The sequence below is a fragment of the Plecotus auritus genome, assembly GCF_963455305.1.
Source record: "Plecotus auritus genome assembly, chromosome: 6".
Lineage (NCBI taxonomy): Eukaryota > Metazoa > Chordata > Mammalia > Chiroptera > Vespertilionidae > Plecotus > Plecotus auritus.
In genome coordinates, this window is record NC_137773.1 from 100,016,582 (window position 1) to 100,031,006 (window position 14,425).

At 57.6% G+C, this 14,425-nt stretch overlaps 1 protein-coding gene across 3 annotated transcripts in view; it reads right to left on the bottom strand.

The window, feature by feature from the left end:
* GFRA2 (GDNF family receptor alpha 2) overlaps window positions 1–14,161 on the bottom strand; it is a 97,960-nt gene extending 83,799 nt beyond the window's left edge. The window contains exons 1-4 of one of the 3 annotated variants that reach the window (XM_080672655.1): window positions 14,113–14,161; window positions 13,115–13,194; window positions 7,889–8,203; window positions 1,584–1,667 (exon numbers count right to left, since the gene is read on the bottom strand). In XM_080672655.1, the coding sequence (XP_080528781.1) occupies window positions 1,584–1,667; window positions 7,889–8,203; window positions 13,115–13,154 (439 nt within the window). In that variant the 5' untranslated portion in view covers window positions 13,155–13,194; window positions 14,113–14,161. Of the gene's footprint in view, window positions 1–1,583; window positions 1,668–7,888; window positions 8,204–13,114; window positions 13,841–14,112 lie in introns of those variants that run through there. The other 2 variants (XM_080672656.1, XM_080672657.1) reach the window with 2 other exon arrangements.
* Window positions 14,162–14,425: the final 264 nt, after the last annotated feature.

Below are 14,425 nucleotides of genomic sequence, written 5' to 3' on the forward strand. Positions count from 1 at the left end.
CTCTCTCTCTCTCTCTCTCTCTCTCTCTCTCTCTTTCTCCCCCTCACCCCCAACTACTCTCCTGTCCCACCCCACCCTGTGAGGACACAGTGAGAAGGTGGCCATCGCAAGTCAGAGAGTGAGCGCTCACCAGAAACCAAGCCCTGCCCAACCTTGATCTTGAACGTCCAGCCCCCAGTGCTGTAAGATGATACATTCATATTGTTGAAGCCGCTCAGTCTACACTACGTTGTGATGGCAGCCCCAGCAGACTAAGTATTTCCCCAGTTAGAGAGAATGAATTTTTCTCCTTAGGGGGTAATAACGGGGAAAACATTTGAGCAACATTGTCCTAGAGCAGTGGTCGGCAAACTCATTAGTCAACAGAACGGCAAACGGCGGTTTGCCGACCACTGTCCTAGAGAATCCTCCATTTGGAAGGGCTTGGGGGCTCACTAGTCTTTTGTGTCACCGTTTAGAGCACTGCTTCTCAACTGGCAGTAAATGTGTTCCAGGCCATGTCTGGAGATATTTGGGGTTGTCACGCTTGGGGAGGGGGTGCTCTGGCATCACTTGGCAGAGGCCAGGGACGCTGCTCAACATCCTAAATGCACAGGGTGGGTTCCTCCCACACGATCTACCCAGGCCAAAGTACCAACAGTGGTGCTGGCGAGGAACCCTGGCTTAAAGCAAAGACACCCCAGAAGGCTTCAAATCCTGCCACGAAACCAGCTGGAAAACAGGGGTCCAGGCACAGAATCCCAGGGAACAAGCCCACCCTGCCACCTTCTAGCACCAGGTGACTCCAGGAGAGCTCACCCCAGCCCCACAGAGCAGTTCCAAGATGGGAAGCCACCCCACCACTGCCCAAGCAGGTGCCCACTGGGCCCCCAAATGGCAGAAGGAACAGCAAGGTCAAGAATAAAGAACCAAAAAGCTCATCAGGTTCCTACACGTGGACCTGGGCGGGGAGAGAGTTCACTATGTGGGAGCAAAGCTGGAGTTTAACCTGGTCCTTCTCCCTCCCTGGGGCTCAGTGCCCTTCCTCGGAGGCCTTCAGTGGGGTGCAAGGAGCAGAGCCCTCAGTGGGGGAGGGAAACCCACAGCAGAATGGACAGCAGTGACACGAACGCCAACAACCACGGCCAACGCTTCCTGAAGGCTCACCCAGAGGCACGCTGAGCCCTTAACAACCACTGGCTCATTCGGACCTCGCAACCGTCTTCAAGGTAATATGCTCCCCATTGCACAGATGAGGAGACTGAGGCACAAAGAGCTTGAACAGCTAGAACAAGAGTTGGGAAACTGGAAAGAGGGACCCATCGGGGCAAGACAGGTGACGAAGAGGAGAGTGACAGCAGGTTTCATATTCGAGGCCTGCTGCCTGGCCGGCTCGAGCAAGGCAGTTCCCGTAAACGCTTTACTCCACGCACAACCTGGGGCGGGCATGCTGCCTCCTATTCACAGATGAGGATCTGTCTAATGCTCAGAGCCTGTCAGGGGCTTGCTGGTGCTACAGGCCAGGACTCTGAGCCAGCCCAGGCCTCTATCTGCCACACCTGGACCAGATGAGAACCGGGAGGCCCCAGCACAAGCTCACTTACCTGAGAAGATTGAAGCGAGCCTGAAGATGTCGGAGAGGCGGGAGGTCACCGGCTCGTAGGGCGAGGCCTCGTAGAACTCCTCCCCTGGAAAAGAGAGCATTGTCAGGCACAGGGGCCCCTTTGACAGGGAAGGGGAGGTCATGAGTGAAAAGTTGGAGTGTAACAGGAATGAGTGATTTCCTCCAGCTAGAGGGGACATCCCCCAGAGCAGGTCAGACTGCCCAACTCTCCCTCGTGCCCCAGCATGACCTGCCCTTTTCTCAGGACTTCTGAATGCTCTGGAAAGAAGGCGTGGGGAGGTGGGACCGTGACAGCCTGGGGAAGGCCAGGTCCCATCATTCAGTATGATGTCCTCATTTCACAAGGCAGGGCGTGGAGGTGGCCCAGAGAGGTGAAGCAACCTGCCTGAGATCACACAGCTCCTTAAAGCAGCAGCTGGACTGCCATCTCCCAGCCCTCCCACCAGCATCCTCTCCCATCGCACCTTTGCTTCCCACCATGACACCGGGAGAACCTGGCTGGAGGGCCCATGGTCTGCTGAATGGAGGCCTGGCCCCAGCTCCTCTTGGCCTGACCTCCTCCTAGACTCCCTACAAATCTGCCCCACCACCTGCTGGCTTCTTGGACCTTCGGGTGCATCAGAGGCTCAGCGAAAGGCAAGGCAAGGGAGTGACAGGAGATAAGTGGCACGGGGCTGCCCTAGAGACCCCCTACCACGTCATCAGACTCCGCCCCCTATGCCACTGCCTCGAAGGGAAGGAAATAGCCTCTTGAGACGTTATGGTGAGAAGAAAACCACGAATAATCACTCGGGCTGTTCGTGTGAGTGGAGGGGCAGGGAGATAGTGATGACCCACAGCCTCGCACAGTGAGCTCCCACCCACCCAGGGCCCTGGGCTATGGACAGGCACCTCCTTCCTCAGGGGACCCCATGTGGGCGGCATCCATGGGGGCCACCTGCAGGACGGTGTCTGCCATCCAGACGTGGGAATCCTCGGTGAGGGGCTCGGTCAGCCAGCCCATGAGGTCACCCTGAGGTTAGGACTAGAGGCGTAACCAGCCCCCTGCTGGTACAGGGAACAAAGCCTGCTGTCTGCTATACTGCGGACTCCAGAAAAGGGGACCGACCACAGACAACACGGGAAGTGCATTCCCCCTAGAGAAATGGCCCCACCCTTCACTTTACCTCATGGGAGCACCCCTCAGGCCCTACAACACACAAACGTTACTTGTCCCTTCAGGCCTGTCTCTAGCCCCACCTTCCCCCTGGGGCCTGCATGGTCTGTGTCCTCCACTCTACCCACCAGCCCTGGAGAAGCTCCCTGTGGGAGGGCTGCCAGCCAGTGCTCATTGTTGAGGCCAAAGAACATAAGAGCTTAGGAAGTATTTTGTAATAAAAATGACGTTAATGTTATCCTGTGCTTCCCACGTGCCAATCCTACTGAAAGTTGCTGTGCTAACTCATTTAATCCTCTTAAATTTATCTATGGGGTAGGGACCATCAGTCTGCCTATTGTAAAAGGATAAGGAACCGGGGCACAGAGATGTTAAGTAACTTGCCCAAGGCCACACAGCTGGTTAGTGGCAGAGTCAAACTTCAAACCCAAGCAGTTGGTGACAGGGTCCAAGTATTTAATCATTATGAATGCTGCCTCCAAAAATAAAGTGTTATTGAAACCAAGCTGTTCTTAAACAGGATCCGTCTCCCGCCAGCTAGCCTGCTCGCCCAGAGCAGGGCCTGTCCTTCATTGTTGCATGTGGTGCAGCGCCACACCTGGGCACAGCTCAGCCAGGATGATTGGCTGGGAGGGTCTCCGGGGTGGGGGCAAACGGCCTATTCCCAGGATTGGCTGGGAGGAGTCCATTCTTCTAGGGCAGTGGTCAGCAAATTCATTAGTCAACAGAGCCAAATATCAACAGTACAATGATTGAAATTTCTTTTGAGAGCCAAATTTTTTAAACTTAAACTTCTTCTAATGCCATTTCTTCAAAATAGACTCGCCCAGGCCGTGGTATTTTGTGGAAGAGCCACACTCAAGGGGCCAAAGAGCCGCATGTGGCTCGCGAGCCGCAGTTTGCCGACCACGGTTCTAGGGCAACAAAATTCAACGGTGGTAACCCGAGGCCTGGCAGTCAGACTGAAGCCGAATCAGGACCTTAGGTTGCTGGGCGTGACCTAGGAGGACCCATGGGAGAAGCCTCTGCTGCTCACATCTGAAGGATCAGGGTGGCCCTGAACTTCACTGTCACCTTTGAAAAGGGCAAGAAGTCCAACAGCAACAGCTCCGCCCTGTAAATACCAGCGGTGGTGGTGGTGGTGGTGGTGGTGATGGGAGGGAGGATGGGCCCAAGGCCACAGGACCTCCCCGGGCACTGCAAAGGGGCTGGATAAGGAGTCAGGCCTGCCCCTCCTCTAGCTTGCTGTGTGCCCTGGGTACCACCTCTCCTCCCTGCACATCAGCTTTCCCACCAAAATGGTTGTGGGGCTGAATATGCCTTGCGGTTGCAACTCTCTAGACAGGGGTGGGGAACGTCCAGCCCGTGGGCCGTGTAAGACCCGAGAAACCATTTGGTCAGGCCCTGGTTTTAAACATTCAATCAACTCACCAAGGCACTAGGGGTGAGTTGATTAAATGTTTGACCAAATATCGCAGGCTGATTTGTGAGCTGATAATTTTGCATGGCCTGCAAATGATGTTATAAATATCCAAACGGCCCTTGGCAGGAAAAAGGTTCCCACCCCGGCTCTAGGAGCTCAGCAGAGGCCACATTCCTGCCACCACCACTGGCTGAGGACCTGGGCCTCAGGCAGAGGGAGAAAGAGGGACCAAGTCTCCAGGGAACTCTCACCCCCAGCAGGGGCCAAGGAGAAGACAAGAACCCAAGTCCAGACCTGCACAGGCCTCTCCCCTCCCAATCCGCCCACCCACCCCAGGGACCAAGCCAGGTTAGTCAATGTTATTAGCAATAGGGGGTAAGTGCTCAGGGGACCACTTCCCCCACACCATGAATAATTAACTGTCAGGTAGATCCTCTTACTCACAGGAACATTACCTGCCCTTAAAAGGCCTCCTGGCTTGCCATGGTCAGCTCTTAGCAGAAACTACTTCTGGGCCCCAAGACCCAGGGGGAGGAGATTGTAGAATCCTGGGGGGGAGAGGTGCTGGAGGGGGCTGGGTTCTGAGGAATGAGATAGCATGGGGTCTGCTTTTCTAGAGTGGGCCCAGGGGAAGGGTCTCCCAGCCCCTATGCTGGCTGGCTGGCTGGCTGGCATAGGGACCAGGCACAGGACTGACTGTGGCTTCTGTCACCCTCTGAAGCACACAGTAGGGGCTTGACAGATGTTCATTAAATAAATAAACCAACAGCAGCTCAAGATTTGGAAGCGAGCTGTCTCCAGCCAGACATTCCTGGTTCAAAAGGACCTGGAAGACCACAAGGCAGTCTGCAACATAAACATACGGTATGCTTATTGTTACCTCCAGACACCTCAGGCCCAGCTCCAATCAGAAGTCCCCAGAGGGAGCCCCTCGCTGGGAAAGTCTCGGGCAGCCCAGCTGGCTCTTCTGGTGTCCCCTCCCCCGTGCATTCTGCAGCACCCACCTGACCTACTGCCAGTCTCCCTGGGGTTGAACTGGAAGGCTGCTGGAAATAAAACAAGAAACTAAAGGACCCAGCTCACTGAATCAGGGACCTTGGTCTTCTGTGCGCTAGAGTCCGCCTGGGGCACAGGCAGCTCCTGTCTCACAGAGAACACAGTGCGTAGACCCCACTTCTAGTTCTAGAACTCGAGGTTGCTAGAAATGGGAGGAATGGCCACCTGATTCACGAGGAATCACTCTGTTGTTAATGGTGGTGGTGCTATTAATAATTATATGCACAGCTTACTGCTATATGCGGGGCAGAGTTGAACTATCTTGGCCACTGGTCAGGAACCCCTCGCTATCTGGCCTCCACACCTGATCTGTTTCCTCCTTCCTTCCAGCACCTCGAGGTGGGATTGCTCCTCTGACCTAAGGCTAACCCCTCCCAGGCCCTGGACCCACCCCTCCCCTCTCCCAGGCACTGTCCACAGAGCACCCCTCTCTCCTTCACCTCAGCGTCTCCCTCACACTGTCCTGCCTTAGAATTTAAACTGCCCAACCTTCTTGCATCTTAAAAAATAAGTCATCCTTTGTTCTTCTCTCCTCTTCACACCAAAATTCTAGGAGCTGCTGTCCACATTCATCATCCGTAACTCCCCAGCTCCCACTCACTCCCTAACCAAGTTTCTGCTCCTAGCAGCCACCTAAGAAGCTCACCCCAGGGCCCAGGGGACCCTTTCCCACCCTCTTCTGCTGGACCTAAAGTGCTGGAGGCTGGCACAGTCCTCCTTCCGAGAGTGAGCTCCTCCCTGGTCTTCTGCTGCCCCTCGCCTCTCCCCCAGCCTCCTCCTCCGTCACCCTCGCCGGCCCCCCTCCCTCCCTGCACATCTTGAAATGTTGCTGGTCCTCCCATGGAGATGTCACCCACTCCCTTGGCCTGGTTCCCACCTACAGGCTGATGGCGGACAACTGTGGACAAAAGGACCTGGAAGACCACAGGGCAGTCTGCAACATAAACATATGGTATGCTTGTCCGCAGGGCTTGGCCACAGAGAGGCACATGCCCCCAAATATTCATCATCTCCCTGCCCTCCCCCCACTCAGCACCTTTGCTGCTTCTTGCCACCGGGCCCCCCACCCACCAGTCTCCCAAGACAGAAACTGGGCGGCCTCCTTGACTCTTCGCTCCCTTCACCAACCCCTGTGGGTTCTACCTCCTGAACAGCCCTTAGCTCCTCCTTTCCTGCCCTGTCCTTGTTCAGCCACCATGATCCCGGGCCTGTGTCACACAGCGCCTTGCAGTCTCTCAGTCTGCGCTTCATGAAACCACATGAACGTCGTCCTGAAGCAAAGCGCAAGGGTGGTCTCACCAACACTGTCCAGGCGCCCTGCTGCCCAGCAGAACGGTACCCTCCACCTCTCCTCACCCCACCCACTTCCCACGGCCCCCGCTGCATACTGTCACCTGTGGGTCCATAAGCGGTTCAGCTCCCTCCCATGCCGCCTTTGCCCAGCCCTCCCTGCACCTCCCACACTCTCCCCATAGCTCTTCATTCTGTAACTGCAGCTCACTCTTTAGTCTCAGCTGCGAAGCTGCCTCCTCCAGGAAGGCTCTCAATGTTTTGTAGCAAAAGATTAGCTGCCCCTCCTCAGTACTCCCACAGTGCCCAGTGCTTCCCAAAGCACTCACACCCACAAATGACAGAAAGCCCTCACTTTTCTGCACCCCCAGACCAGGAGTCCTCAAACTTTTTAAACAGGGGGCCAGTTCACTGTCCCTCAGACCGTTGGAGGGCTGGACTATAGTTTTAAAAAAAAACTATGAACAAATTCCTATGCGCACTGCGGGCCCAGGACAAGTCGGCTGCTAAGCAGGACAGGCAGCGGCACCCGGTGGGCCGGATACACGTCCTCAGAGGGCCGCATGTGGCCCACGGGCCGTAGTTTGAGGACCCCTGCCCCAGACTATGAGCTCCACGAAGGCAGAGGCTACCCCTCCACAATGCCTACCAGGTGGTAAACTCTCAATAAACAGTGGTTGAATTAATAAATGACCGTCTGACCCAGGTGGCCACCCTCCTACAATATATGCAAGTCCATCTCACTTCAGTCTGCGGGGGGAGGACATGGGGGAGGCAGTCCTTGCGGGGGCGGGGGTGTTACAGGTTCTAACTGGGGACTTGGGGGCAGGCCTACTGAGGAATATGGACCTGCTGCCCTCACACTGCTCCAAGCCCTACGGAAGGTGCCTAGGCCAGCCACGGGGTCAGGAGCCACTGAAGATGGAACTCCTGGGAGCAGGAAGAGCGGGAAGGGGCAGCCCTCACTGGGTGCCCAGGCAGCGGGAGTGGCAGGAGCTGGTGTGCTCACAGCTCAGCTCTGCAAGCACACGGCCGGTCTGTCTCTCTATCCTGTTCTCACTTCTCCGTTGCCTGGGACTCTTACCTCACCTTCTCCTGTGACCCCTTCACACGGTCATAGGTCCTTCTGCCCCTGGTTTGTTCCCTGTCCCTTCACCCCTGCTCCAGCCTTGTTCTCCTCCCACCACCCTGCCTTCTCTCCTCCTCAGCTCCCTCCCAGGTCCGGAGGCTACTTCTTCTGGGTTCTTGTTTCCTCCAGTGAGGAGGGCTAAGAAGCTGGCCAGTTTACTCCATTACCCTGTCCTGCCCCTGAACCTGGGCCCCCACACCCCTCACCACCACCGCCACGCCCCAGGCTTACCCTCGGTCAGCCCCAGGTGGATGCTCCAGTAGATCTGCAGGCACTGCAGCTCCTTCTTCATGCCCCGCTTGCAGCGGCAGTCATACAGCGGGCTCTCCTGCAGGACCTCCAGGGCCGCCTGGCACTCCTTGTTGGCCAGCATGGTGTTGCGGTCCCTGCCAGCCAGGCACTGCCGAAGCGTGCGGTAGCGGGAGCTGCAGTTGGATTCAGCGGCACACAGCTCATTGGCCCGGACACAGTCCACTGGGGGGCGCCAGCCGTGCAGCTCGGGGCCCTGCAGGGAGGAAGGGCTGGCCAAAGAGCGGAGGGTCTCGTCTGGGTGGTGGGGAGGGAAGACAAGCATGAGTGAGGCCACCACAGTCTCCCACACAAGATGCAGGGCTGAGGGTCGGTAAGGCCTCTCTGGAAGTCACACTCATTTACTCCAAAGCACATCAAGGCCCGCTCAATGCCACCTCCCGGCAGAGCAGGCCAGAGGAGGGGCTGCTGGTCCTAAGACAACAACATCCCTCCTCAAACCCCATGGAGAACTCAGCTGCCCTCTGCCCTGGCTCCATCAGATCCCCTGCTGGCTCCACCCTGTTACCCTCAGCACTGGGCTAGCCAGAAGGCCCTAGAGCAAGGCCCATGCCAGAAGGCCAACGAATAATGTGAGAGCCTCAGCAGAGAGCTGGGGGCTGCAGGGCCTGCTGGGCTGTGCAGAGGGGATCACATTCGTACACCCCAGGCCTCCTACCAGCTTCAGTTCTAGCCAGAGGCCCACAGCAGAAAGCAATTTAACTTTCATAGCCTGTTAGGACCTTTGACACCACAGAGTCCAGCCCCCAGATTTTACCCTGGGGAAACTGAGGCCCAGAGAAGGGAGATGACAACTGAAGGTCACACACAGGCTGAAAGGACTTCTTGGACCCCCAGCCTATTCATTCTGAGTTCTGTAATTGAAAATTAAAAAAGAAAAAAAAGCATTTTAAAAAGAAAGAGAATGGGAGACAGGCCTGATCCTGTGCTCTAAGGTGCATCCCCAGGAAAGAGCTACCCCTTTCCGGCCCAGCCTCCACCCGCCCAGGCCACTTCACAGCTGCCAAGACCCGAAATGGTGCCTTCCCAGGACAATCTACACCCCAGCCCCTCCAAAAAATGCTCTACGCAAATCATTTCCTCTCTCTTCTATTTCTTTTTCTCTCTTTCCTCTCAAACCCTCTCCCACTGTCTTTCCTTTCTTTCCAAAACCCAAATGATCAGCCAATTGCAAAAGGGGAAGTGCGTCCCTCCTCGGCCCTCGTCTCACACATGGAGCCCGGCTTCTGCAAAAGTGAACAGGCAGGAAGCTGAGGCCCCCCTTCTATCCACAGCCCAGAGGGTCCACACCCACAGTCCTTGGGAGAGAGGGCGTCAGGGAAGAAGATTCAGAGGTGAAGGGCAGGAACCTTCAAAATCAAGCTCCTAACATGGTTCCATCTACCACAGACATCCTGCTGGTCTCCCTGTCCTCCTCAAGCCCCGCACTCCAGATCCTGCTCCAGAAAAAGCCCATAATGTGGCCCAGAGCCAAGACTGCCTTTTCCAAGATCCAAGACGTGATCTGGGAGGCTTCTTCCAACTCCATCGGCCACAAGACATAATATGATCCTAGGCCAGAAGTCCCCTCCTAAATATCCGGAAGAATCCCCCATCTCTACCCAGAACTGCCAGGTCTCACTCCTTCCCCGCAGGAGGCCCTGCTCAGGGGGCAGCAACCGCAGGGAGACAGCGACACCTAGAGGCAGAGCGCTGCACTGAGAGCCAGTTCCTCCGCGGAAGGAAGAGGAACCCTCCCCTAGAACGACCAGGCCTACCCACCAGCCAAGGAAGAGGAGCAGAGGGTGGGCCTGCAGTGCAGAAGGCCTCTAGGGCAAGAGTGAGAGACATTTCCTCTGCCCACTGACCACACTTCTGCCTCAGGACAGGAAGAGCTGAAGGCTGTGGCCAGGCTGAGACAGACCAGAGAAGAAACCAGCATGGAGTGTTGGCTGGAGAGTGGGGCATCTGCTGTATTTCCTGGCTTCAGCAAATTCCTAGATCCCTGAGCAGCACTCAGTGCATCTGGGCCACCCAGGAGCAGCTGAGCTGACCCAGCCTCACTTGCACCTGCTGCCCCCACCTAGCCAGCCAGCCAGCCAGCTGGAGCCTTAAGACCAACCCAGCCCTTGGCCTTCCACTGACTTTGATCGTCAACCCAGCGTCCCAGCAGGTTCCTCCCCTCCCACCTTGACTGTACCAGAAGTGCACTGAGAAAGGGGCACCTTCACAGGTTGGCTGATCAGGACACAGGCCCAGGGGATTGGGGCAATAAGGACACTTACCCTGCCAGCCCTACGGTTGGGGTCCAGAGCCCCAGGGATGATCCTTACAGAATCCTGGCTCTGTGTCAAAAGCAAGGGCTTCCCCATCCTGCCAGTGAGCACGTGTGACCAGGCTCAGCAGAGGCCAGGTGCATCCTTTCACAAACTGCCTGACTGCCACCTGTCCCTGACTCCTCTCATTGACGTCATGACCCCCGGAAGCAATCAAGCCCAGCCAGAGAAAGAAATCATGGCAACTCAGGGCCAAGAATTCTAGGAAAATAAAGGTCAGAAGGTATCCTGGTGGCGTGCCCAAGTTCTAGATCAAGAGGAAACTCGGATCCGTCAAGAAAAGAGGTGTGGGAGAGCTTCTAGAAGCACGGGGGACTGAGCGGCTACACAGAGCTACAGCACTCTGCTGCATCAAGTACCCGCCAGACAGGAGTTGTCAATGTAAAGTTGGCCCTCCGACCAGACCCCGCCCCCAAGTGGCTTTCCCCATCACACATCTCCCTGGGAATGTCAGCACTGGAGGGCAGGTTGGCTGGGCCCCCAGGCCTCCCCACCTCCAGACCTCACTCGGAACCTTGGGAGGAGCACGCGGAAGGCCCTACTCCTGGGAACATGCTTCACCATGCTCCCAACCAAAGCTCCAGGGAAACCTCTCCCCCAAGTGGAATTTCCAACCAACTCCCAGCCGTGGGCTCCTTTCAAAGCACCAACCTATCCCTTCCTTCTTGACTGGCCTCACCCAGACCTTTGCAATGTTCTGTGGTCACTCAGTTAACCCCTTGCCCAGCACTGGAAAGGGGCTTCTCAAGGGAAAGGAACTTTGGCTCTAACCGAAGGGGCTGCTGGCCCCGCTCTCACGGCTCTCACCCTCTTCTCACCACTCAGCCCCCAGGTCGCAAGCACCAGGGTGGGCATTTCTGACCAGCACACCCTCATACCCACACACGCACCATGAGAACACTGTCACCTCTGCAGCCCTCTCAGCTGGGAAAGTCCCGCCTGCAACATGGGGGTCTGGGCCTAGAGATGCCTGAGGGTCCTATATGCCCTCCTCCACTCCAGACCTCAGAGTGCCTATGCCTGGGAGTCCTGCGAGCCTGGGGTGTGTGAGCAATCTAATGGTTTTTCCACAAAATACAGTTTTCTTTTCTTGTTGGCCCCAGAAAGCTGGCTTTTCAAACCAGTGGGGAGAAAGGTCAGGTTTTAGAACAGCCCCTTCAGAAAGAAGAGTCCACTTGCAGAGGGTTGCAGGGACTGGCTGCAGGAACTCCGTGAGCCCAGAGCACCGACCCAGCTTCCTACCTCAGCCCCTCCTACCTGGAGAGAAGCTGTCTCTGGTTTGGGCAGCAGGAAGGTGAAGGCCACACCCTAGAGCGGGGCCAAGCCCCCTGGGAAACTCACGCCTGGGGGAGGGGAAGAAGACAGGTGGACAAAAGGCCCAGGGCCAATCTTGACTGAAATCCCCTGTCCTGGTCAGGAGGCACTTAGACCACCCACATCTTTCTGAGACCAGCACCTACCTCCCAGGCCTCCCCTCTCCACTCCTTCAGGAGGGACAGGGTGCACTCCTGACCCAGCCGGGCAGCCTGGCTCACCACCAGCCACACAGCAGGCCAGGGTGGCAGGAATAGCACCCACACTGAAGCAGATGTCTCTCTCTCTCTCTCTCTCTCTCTCTCTCTCTCTCTCTCACACACACACACACACACACACACACACACACACACACACACGTCACCAGCTCCCTCCTGGAGCACCTGCTCTGGACAGCCTTGCCTGGGACTCCTAGTCAGCACTTGAAAACACCCTCTTTTCCTCACCTCCACTCCCAGAATGCTCTCTCTGCACCCACTTCCCAGGCAACTGAGGTGCCACATAGCATAAAAGGGGGTGAGGGTTGGGAATTCTGGGTGGGAATGAGGCTGCCTAGGGTCAGGGTTACCAGGCAGCCCCTCTTCCCTGCCCTTGGGGGAGGGGGCTTACAGGATGAGTAGTGGCCTTTGTTCAGATCTGGTTTTTCCATCACCCCTCTCTCCATTACCCAAGGAAGCAAACTTTGGCCTCCTTCCCTTTCTTCCCACCAGCTAGCTACAGGGTCCCTGGCCCCCAGGGGTGAGGAAGGCAAACAGTGAGCAGGGCTCACAGCCCTCCACTCCTGCCTACCCATCTGGCTGGGCCTGGGCAGCAGGGAGGGCAAAGGATGGGGGGAAACTTGAAAAGTCTTCCAGGGAGCAGAGCTGTGGGAAGAGGTTCAGGGTGTTGGAAACCGGGTTCATTTTCCAGAGGTTGACTGGCAGGTGAGGGGGTGGCTACCAGCGCCCCTCACCCAAAAAAGTCCAACAAGGAGCTCCTGGAGAAACCCATGGGCTTCCCCACAATCCATTCTGGGAGCCTGGAAAGGGGGAACCCTGGGTTTTTCTCCCCATACTGAACCTTTCTCCTCCCGCCTCCCTTCCAGATCAGATCAAGAGTTGGGGGGGCGGTAATGTGTGTATTTTTCTGAAGTTGCCGCAATCTGAACCCATTATTTTGCGGGAAATGAGTACATCATTGTGTGAGTGGAGAGAGAGAGAGATAGAGAGAGAGAGAGAGAGAGAGAGAGAGAGAGAGAGAGAGAGAGAGAGAGAGAGAGAGAGAACGCGCGGGGATGGCTTGGGTGTTCTAAGTCTCCTTCTTAATCCCCGCTCTTAACCAGACAGCCAGGGCTCGCGCCCGGCCGGGCTGGGCTGGCAGCGCCTGGCTAGCTCGCTCCGCGGCGCACTCTCCTGCCGGCCGCCCCGCCAGTCTCCCAGGCGCCCCGCTCCCCCGGCTGCTCGCAGACGCCCGAACCCGCCGCCTGCGAGGCCCCCTGGTTCCCGCGGACCCGCTGCCCTCGCTGCTCGCAGGTACTCACCTAGAAAGAAGAAGAGGCAGAAGGCGTTTGCCAAGATCATGTTAAATAAATCCCACAGTTTTGTGTTTTTGTCTTTCTCCCTTGGGTAAAAAAAAATAATAATGACAATAATATAGCCAAGCAGTGATAATCAGCCCCAAATCCAATGCGGAGATCCCAACGAGTCCACCCGATGGAGATCCTGAGTCCTGCGATTCTCGCCCCTGGCTGGAGGGGGTGGGGAAGAAGGGCGGCGGGCCCTCTCGACGCCCCTTGCCCACTAAAATTAAATATACAGGTGTGTCTGTGGATGCTGCTTCCCAGCCGACAGCAGTCCTGTGCTCTGCCGTCCCTCCGCTGGCCCGGGAGCGCGGGTCCCCGCGGTCCGATCCCCTGTGCTCCTCTGGAGGGGCCTGGGGAGGGGTGGGGAGAGGCGACGGGAGAGCCGAGGGTTGGAAGGAAGCGACGAGGGTGGGGGTCAGAATAAAACGCAAATAGGAAAGCAATCCACCGACGTGGGGAAGCGCCAGGGAGCAATCCAGCGGGAGCTTGGAGGGCGAAAGACCTGAGTCGCTTCTTTCGCTCCAGACGAGGGAAATTTTCAAAAAAAACCTTCTCCCGCTACCCCTCGGCCGGCTCACTTTTTTCTAATGGAATTCCGGCGCCCGAGTCTCGGCGTGCGTCCGTCTTCCTCCCTTTCCCTCCCGTTCCTCTCGGGCTCTAGCTCTAGCTCGCTCTCCCCAGCTCTCCCTCGCTCGCCTCTCCCTCCCTCCCCCTCTCTCCCGCTCCTCCCTCCGCCCGCCCCCTTCCCCCTTCGCGGCTCCCTCGCCGCGGCTCTCGCGCCCGCGCCCCTCTCCTCCGCCCCGGGCTCGGCGCTCGGGCTCCCAGGCGGCCGGCGGCGCGGGGCGCGGGCGCGCGGCGGAGCAACCACACTCTGCAGCGGCGGCGGCGGCACGGCGGTGGCGCCGGGAACGCAGGCCGAAAGGAGAGCTCGGCCCCCCGCCCTTCCTCGGACTGACCTGCCGCCCCGGCCGGAAACTGACCGACTCCGGGCTGCGGCGCAAACCCCCCGAGCCTCCGCGCCCGCCTCCTCCCCTCGCCGCGCGCCCCACCCCACGCCTCTGGGCAGGCTTCGCCCTCCAACCCCTAGGGCTCCTGCCCCGCCCACTCGTCCACCGAGTCCCGGACGCGCGGGGAGGAAGAGTGGAGGCTGGAGGGCGCGGAGTCCAAAGCGCCCGAGCCTCCCAGGGGCTGGGGGAGGGGCGCTAGAAAAAACCCATCCTGGCGGCCTGGGTCTGGGGAAAAGGCTGCACCCTCGGCGGGCGGAGCGTC